Source organism: Peromyscus eremicus, chromosome 22, assembly GCF_949786415.1.
Source record: "Peromyscus eremicus chromosome 22, PerEre_H2_v1, whole genome shotgun sequence".
Lineage (NCBI taxonomy): Eukaryota > Metazoa > Chordata > Mammalia > Rodentia > Cricetidae > Peromyscus > Peromyscus eremicus.
Genome location: NC_081437.1, coordinates 7,517,957 through 7,540,902, shown reverse-complemented (window position 1 = coordinate 7,540,902; position 22,946 = coordinate 7,517,957). Strand labels below are relative to the sequence as shown.

The window sequence follows — 22,946 nt, the reverse complement described above, 5'->3', positions numbered from 1 at the left end:
CAACTGAACACTTTTGGAGAGACCTTTGGGAAAGCTTGCAAGCCTCGGACAATGTCGCCTCCAGGGGGAGCACAAATAACATCTGCGGTCTCCCGACGAGGGCTCGCCCCTTTGTGGCTGGTTGGGGGTGCAATATGCTGCATCTCTCTTAGTCACCAATTTCATAGAAAATGACTCAAGCTCGTGCTGCGAAAGGCGTGGGGTGCTGAAGCTGAAGAGCAAGCAATAAGCCAGGAGTCCCAGTTTTCCAGCCCAGAGACCCACCATCCTTTCAGCCTCCGCGCGCCTTTCTAATTATTGTTATTAATTATTTTTATAACCCTCTTGGCCGCTGTTCCCGATTCCTAGTTGCGTGGAGCACTTGCAGGCCCATAGGATGGCTCCTGCCTTCCAGGCAGAATTTAAATAGCTACATCTGTATCATTTTGCACAATTGCGTCACCGTTGAAGTCGTCGTGGTTCCCCCAAAGGCCTCCACGTCTCCTCCCGGCAACTAGGGCCTGCAGACGCTTCCGGGCTCTGGCCGCACTTTCGCGAGGAGCCCTGGGCTCCTCCCGAGCGGCTGCCCGAGAGCCCCTCCCCCAGTCCCCCCCCCTCCGTCCTCCCGGCTCCGGGGCGCCTCCTCCACTGCCTCCGCGGCCGCCTCGCGGGGAGTCAGGCTAGGGCGAGCGGCAGGGCCCCCACGGCGGGCGCGGGTACGAGCGCCGGGGCGCGGGGCGCGGGGCGCGCAGCACTCGGGAGCAGCCGGGACCGCCTTCCTCCCGGCCCAGGCGGGCGGGGGCCGGGGCGGGGCGGGGCGGGCAGAGCCGCCTGGCCCCTCCCCTCCGCCGCCCTCCCCAAAGTTGCCGTCTCCCCTGGGGCCGGACAGTCTTATGATCCGGCGGATCCTCCTGGGGAGGCCGGGCCGGGGAGCGGGTTCGGGCGCCGAGCGGCGGGGCCGGCGGGCGAGCGCGGCGAGCCGGGCCAGGGCGGGGAGCCGGGCAGCGATCTAAGCGGCGGCGGCAGCGCCCCGGGCCCGCCGCACCTTCCCCTCCGGTGAGGGGAACCGCTGCATGGGGCCGGGGGGGCGGCCCTGCTGCGCCGAGCGGCGGCGACGGCGGACCCCCCAGGCGGGCTGGGGCTGAGCCCGGGGCCGGGGCGGGGGCTCCGGGGGGACCATGCCCCGAGGCCGGCCGACCGCAGCATGGCTCACGGGCCCGGCGCGCTGATGCTCAAGTGCGTGGTGGTCGGCGACGGGGCGGTGGGCAAGACGTGCCTGCTCATGAGCTATGCCAACGACGCCTTCCCCGAGGAGTACGTGCCCACTGTCTTCGACCACTACGCAGGTAAGCCTCTGTCCTGCTGACTAAGGGGCTGATCCCCGGCCGGGAACTTTGGAGCAACTTTGGCTGAGCCCCCTTGGCTGCCTCCCCTGAGCGTGCTCCCCTCCCCCGCCGCGCCCTCTGCCTGGCGGCCCCACCTCCCGAGACCGTGCCTCTGGTCACCCCTCGAAGCAACTTCCACCCCCTCCCTGTCTTCCCCCTCGCCCCTTCTCCCACACTTCTCAGTCCCCTGAGCGCCCTCCTTGACCTTCCCACGGTCGCTTCCCTTACTGCCCCAAGCCCCTGTGTGGAAGACGTTTGGGGACACTAGGGTAGACGTGGCTATGGGTCTTGGGAGAAGAGGGGTGGATAGCAAGGGTCCAACATTCCACCTAGCTCTCACGCCGCTTGGCAGTGGGCTGGACACAAAAAGTGGGTGTTCTCTCCCAGGGGGCACCCACACGCCTGCCAGTGATTTGGGAAAGGAGGGTCCCGTGGGAAACGAAATTGCTCGACCTCAGGTCATTGTGAGTCTCTCCCCACCCCCCACTTCTGTCCTTGCAGTCAGCGTCACCGTGGGGGGCAAGCAGTACCTCCTGGGACTCTATGACACAGCTGGACAGGTGAGTGTCTTGGCCTCTGGCCGGTTCCTTTAACCCCCACCTTTCGCCCATTCTGTGTGACCCGTGAGGGGCCTTTAGACAGTGAGGTGTCTAGGTGGGAGGGTGTGTCTTCCAGCGGCTCCTTCAGGATCAGGTTTTTTCTTAAGTCATCAAAATTAAGGAAACAAACCAAAAAGAAAATGCAGACCGGTGTGAACCCCCGGGATGTGAAAGTTTTTGGACTGTTTGCGTTACGTGTGTTGCCTGGTGTGTGGGTCCCAACTCCTGTTGCAAAGTGGCGCCGGGCGGCCAATGGTGAAGCGCTCTTATTTTTAGTTGCTGATGACCAGGTCTCCCCCTCGCAGCCTCTGTCTGGTCCCTCATTGGTGAGTGGTCTGCCTGCCCGAGGAGCCTGATTGGTGGGAAATGGCATCATCTAACATGATGGGAAGGCATTTGGTTCTGGTTATGTTTATTACAACATCGTTGCACTCTGGGACTCTAGTCCCTGAAAACGTAATTTGTGGTGTTAGCAGAGGACCACAGGGAAAAAGGAAAGAAACAACCATCAGCCCCTCCCTGAGGTGCGGGGCGGCTAGGGTTAAGAGTTCAGCTTGAGTCTTGGAGGAAGAGCTTTCTTCCCCCTGGAGGGCCAGGTGACTGTGTTTTCTTTGGAGAGGTTATTGTGCAGAAAGGAACACTTCTCCGTTCGGCCTCTGGCGAGTGTTTTCACAGCAGACGGGCCAGGCTACTCTCCTTGAAGGATTAAGGCGTTCTCTCTCTCTCCCTGACCCAGCTCTCCTGCCTTGCCAGACCCACTTTCTTTCCGCTGGGGCTAAGGCCATGAAGTTTTGCAGAATTCAGCTCTGCTGGTTGGCCTGAAGTCTCAGGAAGAAGTTTCTGTGTATTGTGCAGACTTGAGGACCCTGAGGACATGTGAGCCACTGAAGGACTAAGAGTGGCTCTGGGGGGAGTCCTGCCACTGGGCTTCTTTATTTGTGAACAGGAGCTTTAAAAAAAGAAGGAAGGAAAGGAGGGAGGAAGGAAGGAAAGAAAAGAAAGACCATTGCAGATATTAATTATATGCCAAATATGTGTTGTTTGTTTAGATTTGCCTTTCGGAATTGTATGTTCTCAAATTCTATATTGGAGTCTAGAAATATGTTGTAGGTTGGGGTTTTTTTTGGGGGGAGGGGGAGGGGCTTGATGTGGCCCTGATTTCCAAACCATTGTCGGAACATCTGAGGATGAGGAACTGCTGGCGGTTCAAAGGACCAGAGGACACTCTCTGTCATCGAAGGTGCCCAGGCCAGTAGAGCCAGGGCTGATTCACAGATTTGGGGGCCTGTTTTGGTTCTTCCTTCAATGGCTCCCACTTTTACCAGTTATGGAAGGTAAAGAGTGGAACTCAGCCAGATACCACCAACTTTTTTGTTGTTGTTTGTTTGTTTGTTTGTTTTTCCGAGACAGGGTTTCTCTGTGTAGCTTTGGAGCCTGTCCTGGAACTCACTCCGTAGCCCAGGCTGGCCTCGAACTCACAGAGATCCGCCTGCCTCTGCCTCCCGAGTGCTGGGATTTAAGGCGTGCGCCACCACCACCTGGCCCCACGAACTTTTAAGTTGTGCTCTTGAGAGATAAGAAGTTGACATTGGTTGAAAATGAGAGGGTTTTTTTTTTTGGGGGGGGGGGAGTTTCTAATTTTAACTTTTCATGCTACCTCATTTCGTGGTTACAATGATCGTGTGTTTTTAATCGTGCACCTTGTTAAACAGGACGTGTGAATGTCAGAAGTCTGTTAAGACAGAGATCCGGTTACGATTTAACCATATGCCCATGTATGTGCATCTCAGGCCATGCGGCTCACAAGAGCTGGCCACTGAGATGAAGACCGATGCATCACTCCAATTTGAGGTCCTGGGACGTGCCAAGATGCCCCCGGGTCGGCCAGGTTGTTCGTGTGCATAGAGTCCCTGAAGTTTTACAGTCATTCTCTTGGTGGTAGTAGACAGGGTGGGGGTGGGGAGGATCTGATCAGGGTCCTGTGCTGCCTGATGGTAGGCGACGGTGGTTTTTCACCCACTGACTAATACTTTTGATTTGGGGTTAAAGTTAGCGATAATTCACTGCATTGGTAACAAGCAAATTTAGCCATTATCAGACAACTTAGTAGGGCCGTTGTATCATGCTAAGCATGTGGGGTGCACAAAAGAAAACATTTAAGTTAGAGGCCTGCCACTGCTGGTGTGAGTGTATGTACGAGTCTGGATCAAGTGATTGTGCATGCATCTTAGGTAAATTTCTGTATTGATTGTTAAGACCTCATATCTCTATGAATAGCTAGCTATCAGATTCCTTTTATGATACTAATAGCGGTAAAATAAATACATACACATACATGCATATACTTACCTGTGAGAATTTTCAGCCAGTTAGACAATCGAGGAAAGCCTGTGGGCTTCGGGACCAAAAGGTCTTGGGTTCAGATTTCTACCTTGTGCGTAACTCTAGCTGAGTGATTTACTTTCTCTGTAATAGTAAAATGTAGATAATTAGCATCTACACCGCAGAGCTGTAGGCTGCCATAAATTCATTAACCTTTGCAAAAACAGTTGGCATCCACAGTTCTTTGTATATAGTAGGCGTGCAAATGGTATCACAAGAAATCACTGTGCTCCGCTGTGGGCAGGGTAATGGGGGGGTGGTCACAAGTGGAACAGGACACATGTATCATCTAACATGTAACCTAAAGTTGATAGATTCTAGTAGAGAGCCGGATCTTAGCAGCATTAGCCGATGTGTGGAGCCAGAGAAATCGTTTCGGGTTCCGTGCAGCAGGTGAGAAGCAAGGGGCATATGTAGGTTTCTGTTGGATCTTTTTTTTCCAGAGACAGAGGGATGAGGAGGGAGATCATAGCCCTGGAAAGCACTTGCCTGCTCTCCAAACTGTTTGCTCATGTGTGGGGGTGGGGGTGCTTGGCATACCTACTTAAAGAAATGCAGCAGTGTCTCCCGCAGGTTGGCGTCTCTAGTCCACTTTTTTTTTTTTTGGTTTTTCGAGACAGGATTTCTCTGTGTAGCTTTGCGCCTTTTCCTGGATCTCACTTGGTAGCCCAGGCTGGCCTCGAACTCACAGAGATCCGCCTGGCTCTGCCTCCCAAGTGCTGGGATTAAAGGCGTGCGCCACCACCGCCCGGCTTCTAGTCCACTTTTTACTCCTGGCCTTCTTGAGACCCCAGTCAAGTCCAAAGCCATAAACATCATTTGCCCGGTTGACATATAGGAGTCTACCAGTCAGGGGAGGGTGGTTAGGTGGTGACCTTTGGCCTTCTTGAGCAGGCTGCTGTCTGCTTGACCTTTGCTGTGATTAGCAGAGAAGGAGAATGAGAGTATAAGAGTGTGCTGGACATCAGTCCCCACCACGTGCCTTGTTTAGGGACATCTCTCAGTGCTCCGCTCACTCACAAGTATTGCCGCTGAAGGGAAATCCCCTGCCCTGCTTGGCTGTGCCCCAGGGTGGTCCTAGGACAGCTTGCCATTTTGACTGCCAAGCGTTTTGGAGTGGAAGTCGACCGAGGCACCTTCCTCTACCCTGGGGGCCTTTCAGGGAGGTCTGGCTTTCTGCCTGTCCCTGTGGAACTTCTCCTTTTGTGCCTGGCTTTGGGCCTTCAGTGGAGACTCTGCATTAGCCCTCTGTCTGCTCTGGGAAGGGATTAGAAAGGTGAGGTTGTCCCCACTGCCTCTACTCTTGGGAATGGAAGGAAGCGAGGGAGCTTTCCCTCTGCCCAAACGAGCCAGCGGGGATCTGCTTGGCAGGCTGCACTCTAGCCCGGGCTCCAGGCCTGATCTCTTAATCCTTGGCAGGAAGGCAGAACTTGGTGCTCTGAAGAGGGAAATACTGAAATCCATTTTATCCCAGGTCTCAGAGTACCGACACTCGGGAGGGTGTGTGATGGGGTGAGTTTGGGATCCCTGAAGTTGTGGGGTCCGCCACTGTCCCTGTGTCCAAGTTCACATGTATGCTTTAGGTACACTGTTGCTATATCTGGCAACTTAAGCGTCTGAGTTCAGGGTTGCATACATGAGAGCTATAAATAACCTTACTCCAGTGTCCCCCCTGGGGTTGCTTTTCAATGACAAATGAGATTTGCTTCACACTTGTCATAACCCAGCAGCTGTAGCTGGCCCCTCCCTCCCCCACCACCACCCCGGGAGCTCTCCGGGTACCCAGGGAGGTACTTCCTCCAACAAAGGGAACATCCACTGAAGGCAGCAGACACGAGGTCCCTCCCCTCTTCTGCATTTCATGGGACAGCACGTGCCTCCCATCTTTAGGCAGGGCTTGTTCACCGCACCTTTCCAAGGTAGACTTTTCCAGAGAGGAAACAGCAAGCGAGTGAGTTGATGGGAAGAGATATGTCAGAAAAAACAAAAAACAAAAAACCATTTTCTTCAGTGCAAGTGTGCATTGCACAGAAGTAAGTAGGAAATGGTCACTCACACCCCCCAGGCTTCAGGTTCCCTTTAGCCCTACCCCACATTCCATCCTTGAGGGAGTGGAGTGTGAGAGGAGCCTTGAGGAAGCTCTCTCTAGATAAGAGCTGCAACAGGTGAGATGTGGCACTGAGCATCTGGTTTCCCTTGGTAACCCACTGTAGATTTCTTGTCTGCATTTTGCTAACCTTTGTAGAAGCTATTTATATCCCAGGCTGCCGCTGTATCACACAGGCATGGTGGTTTCCTCCTCCGTGTTGAGAAGGTAGGTGGCCTCTGTCCATTCATAAGTTGTTGCTGTTTAAAAGACAGTGTGTTTTCCTGTGGGGGACTCTGGTGGTCTGTTTCGGCTCCAGCTTGGGTTCGCAGGCAAGGACTGAGGGTGGGGGCAGTGTCTGATTGTGTCACAGATGTCCTTCAACCTTTCTGGGCCCTTTGATGGACTTCCAGCATGGTTCTCCTGAGGTCTGGTGACATTTCCAGTCTTAACTAATGTTTCCTGACGGGTATGCTAAGCGTGAGTGCTATAGACATACCAAGGTGCTGCCTTGTCAGCCTCGGGGAGCTGGTGAGGTGGAGGGTCTCGGGGCTGAGCATATATTGTTGTGTGTGCCGTGATAGGACCACAGAACTAACTGTTTGGGGGGTTGCAGTCCTGGGGTTTGAACTTGTAGCCTCATGCTAAGGTCAGGGGCCTTTTGGAGAATTGGACTTCTGTGGTTTCATTGTGGAATTTGGGGTTTCAGGAAAGGAGAGCAAATGGCGAATCCTGGGGCTCGCCGTGGAGTGTCAGTTTCTGGCACGGACACCCCTGTTGGCAGCAGCAGGTGCCCCCCAGGCCTCAGGCACGGTAGGAATGCTGCAAAGAGGAGAGAGGCAGAGAAACAAACAAACAAAAAATAAAATAAAACTACAAATGCAGCTTTAAAAAAAAATCAACAATTTGTAATTGTGATAGGCTTGAGTTCCTCTTACACCCTAGGGGGGTTGATTTTGCCCTAATTTGGCCGGCTTTGCTTGGGGAGCGGCTGTCTTCGCCCTCAGCACTCCCCTGTTCTGTTCCTCTTTCGGTGTCTGTCAGAGCTGCTCTACTCAGGAAAGCCTGCAGGTGGTAGGTGGCCAGCTGTCCCAGCGCTTCCCGGGCCCCAGGGAGTGGTCTGGGACCACCGCCTGTCATTGCCTCTGTGAATGCTTTGTACCCTCCCCGAGCCCCAGGCTGGCAGGGTACTGTGTGTCCTCCTCCTCCACACCCCGGAGCCCAGCCCAGTGCCTCATGATGCTAGGCATGTAGCAGGAATCTTAAAAGTTCTTATTAATAAAATCAAACCTGCGCCAGGTATTGGGGTGAACTGGAAGATCAGAGAGACAGAACAAGCCACAACCACCTCACCTCGCCGGATCCTCAGCTGGTCTTGTTTCCTCAGACTGGAGACCTCTGAGTCCTCATCCAGAATGGGTCTCAGCTGAACTACTGCTCAAAAGCCTGAATGCTTAACCAGGCCAAATGCTTAACCAGGCCAAATGCTTCTAGTTTCTGGTCCTCACGCCTTATATACCTTTCTGCTTTCTACCACCACTCCCTGGGATAAAAGACTTGCTTTCTGGGATTAAAGGCGTGAGTCACCATGCTTGGCTGTATCCTTGAACAGATGGATTTCTGCCTCTGGAATGCTAGGATTAAAGGCGTGTGCTACCACTGCCTAACCTCTATGTTTAATATTGTGGCTGTTCTGTCTCTGACCCCAGATAAGTTTTTTAGGGTGCACAATATTTTGGGTAACACAATACCACCACATAGGCACATAAATCTTTTTTGTTTTTGTTTTTTCGAGACAGGGATTCTCCATGTAGTTTTGGTGCCTGTCCAAGATCTCGCTCTGTAGACCAGGCTGGCCTCGAACTCACAGAGATCCGCCTGGCTCTGCCTCCTGAGTGCTGGGATTAAAGGCGTGCGATGCCGCCGCCGCCGCCGCCGCCGCCGCCTGGCAGCACATAAATCTTAAAATGAGTTCGTTTTCATTTGGCTCTTCACTTACTCAGCTAAAAGCTAACCCATGGCTAAGATCACCAGGTACAGCCTCCTTACCTGCCGATTCAGCTGTCACCTCTAAGAGGAGTGAAGCAGGCATATGGATGGGGCATCAAACTACAAGTTTCGTCTCTGACCTGGCTCGCCAGGCTTGGAGGGTACCAGGTTCAGGCCTCTGCATCTTTAAGGCCTTTTGCTCCCCCCGTCTCCTGAACAGAAGGTTGTTGGGCGGTGGGAAGGTGTGTTTTCCATTCTGCAGATGAATACCAAATTCTGTGGCTGAGATCAGCCCACCAGCTCCTTTCCTTCTATGTGGGTTGGGGAGATAGTTTTCACCTTGCAGGGTGGCCATAAGGATTAGGGATTTCATATGTAGTTGCCCAGTTCCAAGGAGTGCCACACCACCTTGGTGCTGGAGAAACCCATTTGGTGCCTGCTCTGTTCCAGCCTTCTGTGGGAGGAAAAGGAAGGTGGTGAGTGAGACCCTGGGACGTGCGTTGTGCAGCGGGGAGGCTGGATGAAGAGCGATGTTGCAGGATGCTCTGTACGGTGAGGATGGCTGCTTTGGGAGATAGAGGGAAAGGTAGGAGGCAGGAGAGTGCCGCCATCCAGGGTGGACCCGTCTCATTGGGCTGTAGAGTCCTGTCCAGGCTCTGCCACTTCCCGCCAAGAAGCTTCACCTCCCCTAAGCTGATGTCCTCATCTATACAATGGGGTTACGGTAGTACTGTCTGGTAGGGTTTGGGAGCCAAGCCAGATCTTCCTAGCTCCCAAAGGGATTTCCTCTCCTCTTGGGGTGGCCAGGTGGGGCTTGGGACAAGCTTCGTGTTCAGCTTTCCCTTCCAGTCACTCACCCATGCTCCTTGTCCGCGCCCAGCCTGTGTGAGCACAGCAGCTCCGGTCTCTCTGTACCACTCAGTGCAAGTGTGAGAAGCATGGCAATAAATGAGGCCATGCAGTGGGGTGTGTGAGCGAAAGCTCGTGTCTTGGCAGGGGTGTGGGAAGCAGGAGAGAGAGGGCAGGCCTGGGTGGTGTCCCACTTGTGTCTTTATGGGCATTGGGATCCCTGCTGTCGCTGTCAGCTTGGGGTGTAGGCTTGATAACTAAATTATGGACTCTCTCCCTCTTGATTGACAACTTAGTAATTAGAGAGATATTAATCTGCTGTTTCGTTGCTTGTTGATTTTAATAGAAAAGTAAGCGAGGAGGAGGCCTTTATTGTTGCTGTTTCTTTTGTGGTGACTGGCCAGGGAAGTGAGCCAGCTCTTCTCCAGATCCCCAGATATATGGAGTATATATGGAGTCAGGGTAGACTTGGGGGCTCAGCCTTGAGTGGTGTCTTCCCACAGTGCAAGCTTGTGGCCTGCCCGTTTGTTGTCTCAGGTCTGTGAGTCATGGAGGCTGGTGGTGTTTGCCTTATTTTGCGGGGTCAAGAAGGTTAAGTGGCATGCTCTAGGCCATGTAGTTGGCAAAAATTAAAAGGCAAGTTTCCAGGGCAGGACTTGGGACTGGAATTCCTGGGATCTTTGTATTCGTTGACACTTATCAGCTTGCCCCTGAGCAAACGCCTTGTTCCACGACACCTGCTCCGTTGTGGACCACGCCATGCAAAAACTACGATCGCTTTTCTCGACAGAAGAGCTGGTAGGTTGGTTTCTGTAGGTGGGATGTCGGGCAGGTGCTGAAATGGCTCCAGTAAATGTTGTTCCTATGAACTTGAGATGGTTTTGTCTATTTGCCCACAAACCACGGTACTTCCTTAAAAGGGGCACGTCTGGGGTGGTGCTCATGAGTGGACGGAGCTTGGGGCCATTTGCCGTGTGTCCTGTGTTGAATTGTGAGTGGACTTCCCTCAAGCCTGAGAGATAGCATCCCTCTTGCCCCTTTCTGTGCCCTGTTCTGCCCACTTGACTGGACCTGCGTTCGGGGAACTGCCCCACACTGGCTCCTCAGGTCTCTCTTGTATCCCTTCGGAGTTTTCTTATTTAGGGGAAGTTGCCTTTCCGCAGATGTGTGTCTGGGCCTTGGGATGTACCACGGTGGTAAAGAAATTGCCTATTGTGTGCACTGAAAAGAAATTGTCTCTTTCATCTAAACGTCCCCTAAATGCATCCCATGTCTTCATCTGCCACTTGCTGCCTCTCTATATGGTTTGCCTGCTTGGGCCATCCACATTGCCCATGGGCTCCCAGATCCTCTGGCTTCTAGCTTTCCATGGTAGCTGGCTAGAGGAGAGCATCCCTCTATAGCCGGCCAGTAAACAGTCCCTGAGCATCAAATCCGGGCTGGGGCCCGCGATGGAAGTACAATGGGGTCTGTTTCTGGGGTTGCCGAGGAGGCCCGTGTCTGTTCTTCTAGTCAGAGCTTCCCAGGTGGACAAAACACCAGACTGGATTCCTCCATGTACTGGCTTCTCCAAGTGTGGTCCTCACATGGCCTGGGAACTTGGTAGGCATCTATCTCAAATCTTAGAATCTACCCCTGATCTCCTAAATCACAAGCTTGGGGAAATCAGTGTCGGTCCAGGCTGGACAGGTGATTCTGATGTCGGCCAAAAAGTCAGAGCTGCAAGGACACTGTGAGTCCTGGCATCTCCTCTCAGCACGCTGCTTACCATCCCCCACCTTCCACACTCTCCCAGTGTCCGGGGAGCATGACTGAACTGGATGTTTAATTTGCTTCCCTCCTAAACATTCGCCTGGCCTCCTTCCTCATTTTGAACATGTGTTGGGACTGTCCGCGTTTGCTTAAGGAAGGACGCTTCCCAGCCCGCCTCTGGACGCGGGAGAAAAACGGAGGCAGGATATCATGGGGCAAACCTTGGCTCTATGAGTATGCTGTCTGCCTTAGGGGTGTGCAAATAGTAGACTCCACCCGTATTCCTTGATGAGGTCTACATGCCAAGCCATGTTCGCTCCTGAACACCGAGTAGCTTGATAGGCCTGGTTTCCTTAGCTGGGGTTTGTTTGTGGTATCAGACCCTGTGTCCCGTCAGGAAGGTGGCTTGGATTTGTGATGTCTTAGCTCCAGAGTAGTGGATGGGCTGTGGCGCCTTCTGGTCTTAAATCCCAGGCAGGTCGCTGGCTGGAGGCTGAGGAAGCGCTGTATTGTTCAGCTCCCGCCTTGGCAGTAGTGACTCTTTCCTTGGCTGACCTCAGTGTTCTATGAAGTGACCTCTTTCTCTATTCCTCTCTGCCCCATTCCTTTCAAATGCTATCTTTTTGTATCCCTTAAAAAGGGACAAAAACTGAAAAACAAAAACAACCAACTTGTTCCAGTGAAGAAGCACCGTCCTTCGAATAGCATCGTGGTTAGGATTATGAGTGAGCTGGCTCGGAGGAAACCCCTTGTAGGAGCTGCCACTGAGGGCATTTAATTCTGACTCTCCAGGTCAATTAAAGCTCCATTTGCTCCAGCTTAATTGCAAAAGGCTGTCCTCCCCAGCCAGCTGGGTCAGGGCTCGGCCACTCTTATTACCTGAAGGTGTTTCTGGAAGCTTCCCTGGCCCTGAAAACCTGGGGATGGTGCTAGATGTAGGGAGAGGACAGAGGAGGGGCAGAGGAGGGAATGGAGATTTCTGCCCTCCCCCCCCCACAACACTAGGGACTCTGTCCAACAGGTGGAGTCAGTCAGGCCTCATCTAGAAATCCAAAGTCTGAGGGGGCTTGCTCGGCAGTCCCCTCCCATTTGAGGTTGATTTCTACCCCACTTTTGAATTTTAACCTAGTAACTGACTGAGCTACAACCCGACCCTTGGCTTCGTTCCTGGGTAGATCTTTATTACTCATGAAGATGGTTGAAGTTCCTAAGTGGGGAAATATGTGTGACACAGCACTTTATACAAGCTTTGGAAATCCCCGTGGGAACTAGGTGAGTGTTGGATCTCAGAGAATCTGTTAGTCAAGTTATTATGGAAAAAAACTGACTTTCATAAATGGCTCTGCCATTTGGAAGAGGATTCTGACCTGTCTAGACATTATTGAAGGCTTTAAAATCAGCTTGTAGGTGGTGGTTTTAATGCATTGCCCATGTAAGCACAATGGCAGTCATCACAGGGCTCAGGAGGAGACAGGCTGCCGGGTCCGTTTGGAGACAATCCTGGCTGTGGGTTTGAACTGTTCTCCAGCGAGTCTAGACCCACAGAACTATGCCTTCTGTCAGGTGCCCCTCCGGAGTGACCTGTGGAGATGAGAGGGACGTAGCAGAAATGCTGTATTGTTCAGGTGGGCCCAGACAATACAGCCTTCCCGCTACCACTTGGGTAACCCGGTATCAGTAACCCGGCACGTGGGCAAGGCCATTCATGGGTGGATCAAGCTGGCGATGTGTATAGTTACTCTTGCTTTAATATTTAAGGCTGAGATGTTGTAAATCACAGAACGTTCTTATCACCTCCCCCCCCTCCCCGAGAAACTTCACCCCCATTGTTAGTCACTCCCCATACTCCCTCCCCCCAGGCTCTTTTCATTTGATGTCATGTTTTCCAAGGTTCATCTGCATTGCAGAAAGTGTTAATATTTCATTCCTTTTTAGCTGGAATTTCTCTCTTTTAGTCTTTTTTCCATGGCCATTCTCTAGGTTCTGGGGACCATATTTGGGGTGGGAAACAGAATGCAAAGTTCTGATGTCCTTCGACTCCTAAAAGAATGTGGTCACTCTCCCGCTTCCTGTCCAGTATTCTTGTTCCTTCATGCTTTAGTTCCTGGCCTCTCTCACCTCCATCCCTGCCCTAATTTCTTTATTCATCAAATGTATGACTATATAAAACACAGATTAGGTAAGGAACAAAACTACCTATCCAGTGGGTTTCCCCTTTTGTAGGGATGGTTTCTAGAACTGGGAAAAAATGTACACAGCTGTCCAGAACACAAATACAAAATGAAGATTCTGTAAAAATGGGGAAAGCAGCGTTACAAATGTGTCCACCCAGGCAGAGTCTCTGCAGAGTCACCTCAACTTAGAAGTGGCTTTATTGGGAACAGTCATGGATGGTCAGGTCCATGGATCTGTGTTGTCTTGTAAGAAACAAGAGTCTAAGTGAGATTACCAACAGGCATATGGTAGGAAACAGACAAAGATATAAACCAATAGGCCAGAGAAGAAGAAGAGCAAGCAGCCAACCAAAACTCACTGTGCAAAGATATGCAAATAAAAGGATTAATCTATTGGATTGGATAAGATAGGAAAAATTGATACCCAAGAGACAGGAAAGTTAATATTCAATCAGGCATGGCCAACCTGGACTGTGGGCTACATGTGCCCCAAGATAGGTATGAATGTGGCCCAGAAAAAAAAATTACAAACTTATTTAAAACATTCTGAGATCTTTGTATGTATGAGAGATTGTTGTTTAACTCAATTACAGGGTTCTGGAGTGTGAACTTTGTAGATGACAGTGTGGTGTTGGTACATCCAAAGGTTGGACACACCATGTAGTTGGGAGTAAAAACTGCCCCAGCTAGTCTGAGGATACTTGACAAAGCCACTTGAATTTGCAGCGACCCATTTCTCTGAGTTTATAACAAGAAAATGCTCGGAGTACACATAGACTTACATAAAATGGCATTCTTCACAGCATTACTTACGGCAGTGACCAATTATAAACACATTGATGAACAGTGAGAAGGCAATTACAGTGTATATTAGGATTAGGATAATAGCAGCCATTCAGAACTGCATTCACAAAAATGTAAAGAAACGTAGAAAGCTAATGATGCATGCAGTGTGAAAAAGCATGAATTAAAACTATAAACAGCAATGAATACAGCTTTGAAAATATACACACGTATAATAAACAAGGGGAGATTGGAACAAAATAGTCAAAGTGATTGCCTCTAAGTAGTGATACTGAATACTTTTAGAAATTTACCTCTTTATTCTGTGTCACCCCCCCCCACACACACCCTGCTCAGTTTTTTTGAAAGCCATTTTATTTTTAATCAAAGTTTTAATGTAGATGATTTAAGAGTCAGTAGTCCTGAGAGGGCCCATGGCGGGAAACAAAAGCCCCCCCCCCCCCCCAATGCATCTCCTATGGCAAGGACATGTCCCCTCCCTTAGGATGTCCACTGTCTACTCCCAGCTGCTTAGGTCTTCCCTTCACACTATGATGCTCCAGCTCTCTGATGATGCCGTGATTCCTGGGTACCCTTTCCAGCGGCTGGTTCAGAGTTTGAGTCTCACCGGTGATGAGCGTTTGTTTGTGACTAGGTGGCCACAGCTGAGCCCTCTATGAAGGGTGCCATGCTCACTACCCCCTCTCTGTCCTATGTTCCAAGTTGGGGGGGTGTCTTCTTCTCTTGATTAGTTTTCACTGCAGGCCTCCTGTTTCACCTTCAGCCTGCCCTTCCATACAATCCCCTGCCTCTGGCATTCTGTCAGCCTCTCCTTGGAAGCATCCCTGCTGAGCCTTCCAGCCACGCCTGGGTTCTCCGGTGCCTCTCACATGCTGCACACTTGGGATTTTTCCCCCTTAGTAAAATCCCCATCCGTGTTTAGGATTTCCTGGCTTCTCCTTTAGTTCCACGATCTGATGGAAGGCGTAATCAGTTTCTCGAGTGAAGTTTTTGGACACTCTGTGTAGCCCTGGCTGCCCTGGAACTCACTCTGTAGACTAGGCTGGCCTTGAGGTTAGAGATCCGCCTGCCTCTGCCTCCTGAGTGCTGCGATTAGTGCCGCCATCACCCGGCCTAATAGGTTGTTTTGTTTGTTTCTTTTAGACTTGATTGACGGCTTGAAAATGATACACTTTTTTTTTCTTCCCAATTTCAAAGGTGTTGCCCTGTTCTCTTCTAGTTTCTATTTTGCTTTATGAGTCTCATGCCAACTGGGGTCTTGATCTGTCTTCAGGAACCTGGCTCAGGAAACTTTCAGGACCTTCGATTTCACCGTCCTGAAATGCCCCAGGCGTCCGCTGTCGGGTGGGGTCCACCTGGTAACTGTACGCCTGCTGTCTAGAAATTTGTATTTTGCTTCTGGGAAACTTTCTGGTTCATTTCTTTGATTTCTTCACTTACTGTTATGCCATGGCTGTTACCTAGATTTGATGGCCAGAGTTCCTGGAATGTCTTCTTCATTTTCTTACGTTCTACGCTCTCTGTGCCATGCTGCCCTATTTTAGGGTTATTTCCTCAATTTTATTATTTACCACTATATCCCTATCTTGTTTTGTGTTTTTTTTTTTAAATGTGATACTATTTTTAATGTTCAGGGGCCTTTCTTGTTTTCTGGATATTACCACCCCACCCCACTCCCACCCCAAATTGCTCTTCTAGATGTTTTTTTGTTCTTTGAGATAGGGTCTCACTATGCGGCCCTGGCTGGCCTGAGCTCACTATGTAGCTCAGGCTATCCTCAAACTCAGATCTGTGTGCCCCTGCCACCTAAGTGCTGAGGCTAAAGGTGTAGGCCACCACACCCAGCATTTGGTTGGTTTTTTTTTTTTTTGATGAAATATCTTCTGTAATTTCTCCAAGGATGTTAATGATAATTTCTTTGAGGTTTTATTAACTGCAGTATAGTTTATTATGTTTTTGATTTTTTAATTATGGCTAATTTATAAATTAAACTTTATCATAGGTATGTGCATATAGGAAGAATACAATATTTGTGAGGTTCGGTAGTGTCCACAGTTCCCAATGTCTGAGTCTTAGACTGTATGTCCTGCAGATACGGGAGGACAGTTCTATATATACTGCAGTCTAAATACTGATGATGTACATCAGGGAGTGACTGATTCTAGGGACTGTGGTATATGTTAGGCAGTGGCTGAGTCCTAGTGAAAGAAAGGCTTCTTCCATTGAGTCCCATGTCTGTGTATCTACAGAGTGGTCACTGTAGGTATATCCTGGTCCTTTGAATGCATCTTGATTTCTTTCTTTTTTAAAAAGATTTATTTATATATTATGTATACAGTGTTCTACCTGCAGGCCAGAAGAGGGCACCAGATCTCATTATAGATGGTTGTGAGCCACCATGTGGTTGCTGGGAATTGATCTCAAGACCTCTGGAAGAGCAGCCAGTGCTCTTAACCCCTGAGCCATCTCTCCAGCCTCGTGGACCTTGATTTCTTGTGTCTTTGTTCTTTAGAAGTTTTTTGTCTCCGTATCTATCTGCTCACATCTCAACCCCTGCCACAAAGGAAGGTTAACTTGGCATCTCCACAGGTGCTTACTCATACTTAGTATGTGGGATACATGAGGGGGTTGTTGAATTCAGCTCTCCCTGTAGGTCAGGGTTTCTCAACAAATGCCATTGATATGGGTTGGACTATTGTTCTTTATTGAGGAAGAGGCCGTTTCATGTACTATAGGATGTGTAGAGCAACCCCTGGTATCTTCTCCATACAGCTGGTAGTACATTCCTTTGCTTGTGTCAATCAAAATGCCACCAGACTTTGACACATGTTCCCTTGGGACCATGCCACCCATACTTCCCCCACTTCCAGTTGGAAACCATGATTTCACTGTGATCTGTCTAAACCTTTTCTTTTGGGGGTTTCTATAAAAATCAATAGTCTTTTTATCTTTCCTCTTGGGCTAGGGTCATAGTCCCCAGAGAAGAATTATCCCTTCTCCAGCCCAAGGGCTCATACAGGGTTGCTAATGACCTGGGAAGCAGTTGGAAAAGGCACTTCGAGGGCCTCCATTTTAAGCACATACCCTCTGCCTTTTGCAAGGTTAAAGAGTTTATCGTGGCAGAGAAGGGGGGCAGAAATTAAAGCATGCCTTCACCTTTGTCCTCTATCTAGAAGAACACACTGTTCCCGTCCTCACACCTTCAGCCCCCCTGGGGCATGTCGCTATTACAGACAGCTGCTCCTGAGTCCCACTCTGTTGGCCCAGGAGCTACAGCCCTGGGTCTGCTAAATTGGTTCGCTTTGTTCTTTTTGCCTCTAGACTCTAAAATTTTTGTGGCTGTTGTCTCCTTTCCTATTGGTTTTTTTCCATGTGGCTGTATGCCTTAAAAAAAAAAAGAAAAGAAAAGAAAAAAATCACAGTACATCTTAGAGGACTTTGGAGAGATAAGAGATAAATGTATGTGTTCAGTCAGCTGGGAGCTAGCTGAAGCTGTCCCCCTTTATAATTAGAAACATAAATATGTTCCAGTAGCGGCTCCTTCTCAGCGCCTGCCTCAAGACACTGGGAGATGATTTTGTAAGACGCTTGCTCGGCATTCAGGCTTTGGAGCAAAAGTTATTGAATGTCTCGGAGGTTTTGTCCTTTAGGCCCTGAAACCACATCATGGCTTTTTCTTTTTACATTAAAACCCAGCTTTCTAGTGACCAGAATCTGTGTCCATCAAGGTCCAGCATCCTCCTCTCAGCAACTGGAATGTTAATGTCTTCCAGCTAAGACTTGACCCTGTAGGATCTGTACAGACCGTGACTTTCCAGTGAACACATTGTCATGCAACCCCAAATATTGCCTTTTCGGTCACAGCTGAGTCACCCCGATTAGATTTGGGTACTTTCATGTTCCCCAGTCACCTTAGTCACCGGTACGACGGATGACTAATAAACCCAGATTTCCATTCATTTAAATCTCAAAATGTAGCCTTATTGCCAGTGGTTAGATGGCCTCCTGTAACCCCCTACATTAACTGTCTGCAGTGTTGCTGGTATCAGAAGGCAGGGAAGAACACTTCTTGCTTTGGGTCAAGGGCAGACTGTTCTAGTTATAGAGTGACTATTGCTATGACCAAAAGCAAGCTGGGGAGGAAAGGGTTTATTTGGCTTACACTTCCACATCACTGTTCCTCACTGAAGGAAGTCAGGCCAGGAACTCAAACAGGGCAGGATCCTGGAGGCAGGAGCTGATGCAGAGGGCATGGAGGGGTGCTGCTTACTGGCTGGCTCAACCTTCCTTCTTATAGAACCCAAGACCACCACCCCGGGGGCAGCCCCATCCACAGTGCACTGGGCTCTTACACATCACTAATTAAGAAAATGCCCTACAGGCTGCCCCGCACCATGTGTTACGGAGGCATTTTTCTCAACTGAGGTGCCCTCCTCATTGATGGCTCTAGCTCGTGTCAAGCTGACGTAAAACTAGCCCACCCACAGACCTGAACTCCTCTTAGGTGAGGAGATAGCATGAGCCATGTGGGTTGGGGTGGAGAGGAGACACCCTTGGTGGAGGAAGAGTTCCAGGCTAAGAGAAAAGCACAGGAGGTATGCAGAAGCGGCCGGGGTGGGTGGAAGGCATGTGGAGCATCCTGTGTCCATTTTGGTCAGAATGAGCTCTTGAAACTTAGGTTGCCAGAGGAGCTTGAGGTCAGCTGTGACAGGTCTGGAACATTCTCCCGAAGAGTCTGGTCTTTCTAAAGGGCCCCGTAAGGAGCTAATGCTGCCTGAATATCAGTGCTGTTAGAGGAGATAACAGGACACATCTGGAGCTTTTCCCACATCGCCTCTTCTAGGGCCTCAGGAGGGGACAGATTTTTCTGTCTTCTGATCTCTCATGGCACAGAGCACCTTGCCTCTTGTCATCTGCCTACACTTGCATTCAAGGGTTCGAGGTCTTCTTTGGACCTGTGTCCTATCGAATCCCAACAGTGAACTGAAGTCTACCAAGTCTTTCCCTTTGCTCTTGTTTTAACAGTGGATCATAAGGTCTGCCACAGTGCTCAGTCAGTCAGATGCCCGCTGTACCAGCACGAGGTCCTGAGTTTGGATCCCTGCACAGTCCATAAAATACTGAGTGGGACAGGGCATATCTATCTGCAGTTCTGGTGCTGGAGAGACAGAGTCAGGAGGCTTCCTGGGGCTTGCTGACGAACCAGCTTAGCCACATCGGTGAGCTCCAGGTTCAGAGACCCCTGTCTCAAAAAATAAGATAGAGAGCAACAGGAAGCTGCCTGACGTTGCCCTCCGGCCTCTACACACATGCGCACCAGCACATGCATGTATACCTGCACACGTCCATGCACTCTCACACAGATGAGGACACGGAGTAAACAAGGTGACACGTGTGGCTTCAGGTAGCGCATGTCCTCAGCCCAGACCCTGCACTGCGGATCTGCTGTCCACTGTGTGGTGACTTCCTCTTGCTGCCACATTTAAGCTTTCTTAAATAATCCAGTGGCTTGTTAACGGGAGACTTCTACATTTCCGTTTTCCTGGTAGCACATTGTACAGCCTCCATGATGGACTCTGAGCTCTAAAGGGACTCGGTATCCTGAGCCAGACCCTAAAGGCTCCTGTATAATTCGGCCAGGTCACACGATGTGGTCTTGAACTTGGATCCACCCCTGGGAACCCTTTGCTTCTGGGACAGTGTCACGACTGAGTCACCTAGAGTTGGGCTGCTGTCTTCAGTGCCCTGGAAGTGGGGGATGAGGGATGACCTACCCAGATTGACACTGCCTCTGAGGTTGTATAAGGATTGGCAGAATACCTGCCTGACGTGCATGAAGGCCTGGATTGTTGCAGACCTGTTCTCCCAACAGTGGGGGAGGTCGAGGCGAGAAGGTCAGAAGTTCGGGGTCATCCGTAGCCACGCAGCACGTTTGAAGAGTTTGAGGACAGTCTGGCTACGTGAGACCGTCTCCAAGAACAATACGCAGAGCACAGACGGTGTGTAAGCCACTTTGCACGCCAAAGCTGTCTATCTGCTGTGTCTCTAATGGCTGCTGGTGACTCATCCCCTGAAGGGCTGCGTCGCTTTCGCCTCCGACACAGCGGCTCTCGGCTTGTGTTCGTTCACTCAGTGTCACGGATGCGTCTCCCTGACTAGGTTCTTTCCAGTGGGAAATCCAGTCTGGACTGGCTGTGTGGGTGAGCATTCACACTGGTGCACATGTATATGGAACCCCGAGGTCAGCCTCGGGTGTCATTCCTGAGGTAACACTGCCTTACTTTTGGGGATGGTCTCTCACTGACCTGGAGCTTATCAAGTCAGGCGAGTTTGGCTGACCAGGGAGAGATCTGCCTGCCTCTGCCTCTCCAATGCTGAGATTACAAGCCGCACTACCCCGCTCGGCTTTTTAAAGTGGATTTTGGGGGTAGAGTCAGATTCCCATACCTGTACACAGAAGGACTTCATTGACTGAACTGGCTCCCTCGCCCCCAGAGCATATTTTTTGAGGTATATTGGTTTAGCCAAACATCTCCATGTGTTTTTCTCAAAGTCAGTTTCGCCCACAGTTCATACACACACACACACACACACACACACACACACACACACACACACACACGCACACACACATACACACCCCTATTTATACCTCTGCCCCAAATCTGAAACTGAATGGAGACACTGCTGGTGGGATGGTTATAAACTAGCAGCCGCCCCATGTGACAAGTGCCTCGCACACTTGAGCCTTTTAATCTTACCCCCAGCTTGCTGTGAGGATCTGTAGTAGTGTAGAGAAAGGAAGCAGGAAAGGTGACCTGCTAGAGACTCACAGCCTGCGAGCCCAGCTCAGGTTCAGAAGGTCAGTGACTCCACCTACGATGCATTGCAGGCACATGCTCGCTGTTTAGAGGACTTCGTTTGGGCTTGAGCTCTGCCTGGCTGTTGATGTATCACTGGACAAGCCATGAGCTTCCTTGAGGCAGCAGCCCTATTAATAGGGCTAACGGTGAAGCCCAGTGGGATGGCTGGAAGTTCTGTGGAAGCAAGAACCAGGTAGTCTTTCCACGGCCAGGACTGCAGGACTCCCTGGGAATCCTCACAGTACAACATGGGTAGAGGCGCAGGAAAGTGATTCAGCATAGGAACAGGGCATGTCACACGTGTGCCAGGAGGGTAAAGCCGTGCTCAAGAGGGTGGAAATGCTTATGGCAATCCTGGTCTCCTTGCCTCTGTCTCCTGGGGGCTGGGATCATAGGCATGGGCACCTCGAATGCCTTTTGTGGTACTGGGGATCGAACCCGGGGCTTCTCCAATGCTAAGCAAGCACTGTGCCAACTGAGCTGTGGCCCCAGCACCTCCCGCACGCTTTAGGTGATCTCTAGGTTCCTTACAATGCCTAACACGACAGATGGTTACGTTCCTGTGTTATTAGGAGATAATGACGAGAAAAAGTCCCGGAGGTAGACACGGGTTCTGTGACTGAGTATTCACATACATAGAACCCAGCTTTCCCAAAAGACTCCCCAGCCTCCTTAGAACTGCAGGTGAGGAGAGACACAAGACAGGCTCTGACCCTTGCTGAGGACACCCTGGCCTAACTCCATGCCCTGCAGAGATTGGGGCCGTGAGTGGTAAATCCTTACATCTTGGGGAGTGTGATGGAAGGGGAGGTCAAGGGAACAGCAGGAGAGGCCAAGTGCCTCTCCTCTAGCCAAGGGTAGGGTCAGGCTCCCCGGGCCCATGTGTCTAAGTGGAAGAGGGTGGCCCTTGAACTGTATCAGGGTTCTGGACAGAAGGAAAAGTATAAGGATGCCGGATCGGCAGCGTCTTCTGTATCTCCGCACCATAAATGTCAAGACGATGATAAAAGGCTATGGCGGAAGCTGCAGCAAGAACTTAAAATTCGGGGCGGGCGTATCTCGGTGTGTGGCTCCTGGGCTGCGAGGTCACTGCTGAGTGAGTTGGAGCGAGCATCATTCAGCAGAGAAGTAGCCCTGGTCTCAGGGGCCAGTCTGATTCCTCCTTAAAAGTAACCATAGCAACGCAACAAACAAATTAGCATCGCTTGAGAGTTCAGACAGTTAATACACTTTCTCCAGCTCCAGCTAACACAGGGTAAGCTACCTATGGCCTGGCTTCAGGCAACTTCCTGGTTTCCGCCTCCCACTAGCAGATGCCTGATACCAGGCCTTGCAGACCTTCTCTGAGGGAGTCCCGAGGGGATACAGAGAAGAGAAGAGGCGCTACTGTGAACGGTGCCAGAAACAGGAGCGAGGGTTGACGGGTCTGAATCTGGCATCCAGCTGAGATCTGTCAGATGAAATGATTTATAGACCAAAGCTTAGAAAGTGAGTAGGTGCTGCCCGGCAAGGAAGTGTGGAGGGCGAAGGGAGGTGAACCTCCCGAGCAGTCGGTTGGTTGGAGATGTGTGCTTGGATCCCTGTGTGCACTGGAGTAGCTGCTGAGGATTTCTGGGTTTCTAGCTCGGGCAGCTTGAGTGGGTAGCAGCTTCTTTTATTGAGGGGGAAAACTCCCAAGTTGCAGACTTGAGAAGTGAATTTAGTTCAGGTTGTCAGCTTGGTTCTGTTCAAGCCGAAGGGGCTGTGGAGTTCGGAAGTCTATCTGGAGGTACCTGTAAGAGGTCTCAAGTTCAGCACGGTCTACGCTAGCCTCCAGTTTCTTCCCTGATGTGTTGGCCCATCTCGTTCCTCTGCTCTCTAAAATCTTCCAGCCATCCTTCTAGAAGCTCTGGTGAGAACCTGATGTCTAACCTGTCATCTAGCTCGAGTCTGCCTCCTGACTGGATGAAGACACCACCAGTGCTGGGGGCCAGCTTCTTCCACTGGGTTCGGGCCACTGTCTTCATCCAGCCTGTCTTGTGTTCCTGTTCACCTTTGAAAAAGTCCGATTCTGTGATCCCCTGCCTCCATGGCTTCGATGATTC

The 22,946-nt window shown here is 50.7% G+C and overlaps 2 protein-coding genes across 3 annotated transcripts in view; one reads left to right on the top strand and one right to left on the bottom strand.

The window, feature by feature from the left end:
* Positions 1 to 1,147: 1,147 nt before the first annotated feature.
* Rhoq (ras homolog family member Q) overlaps positions 1,148 to 22,946 on the top strand; it is a 37,962-nt gene continuing 16,163 nt past the window's right edge. For both annotated transcript variants that reach the window (XM_059248440.1, XM_059248441.1), the window contains exons 1-2: positions 1,148 to 1,325; positions 1,866 to 1,924. In XM_059248440.1, coding sequence (XP_059104423.1) covers positions 1,184 to 1,325; positions 1,866 to 1,924 — 201 coding nt within the window. In that variant the 5' untranslated portion in view covers positions 1,148 to 1,183. The remainder of the gene's footprint in view (positions 1,326 to 1,865; positions 1,925 to 22,946) is intronic.
* Pigf (phosphatidylinositol glycan anchor biosynthesis class F) overlaps positions 12,182 to 22,946 on the bottom strand; it is a 53,064-nt gene continuing 42,299 nt past the window's right edge. Inside the window, exon 6 of the mRNA XM_059248437.1 lies at positions 12,182 to 12,602. Coding sequence (XP_059104420.1) covers positions 12,555 to 12,602 — 48 coding nt within the window. The 3' untranslated portion in view covers positions 12,182 to 12,554. The remainder of the gene's footprint in view (positions 12,603 to 22,946) is intronic.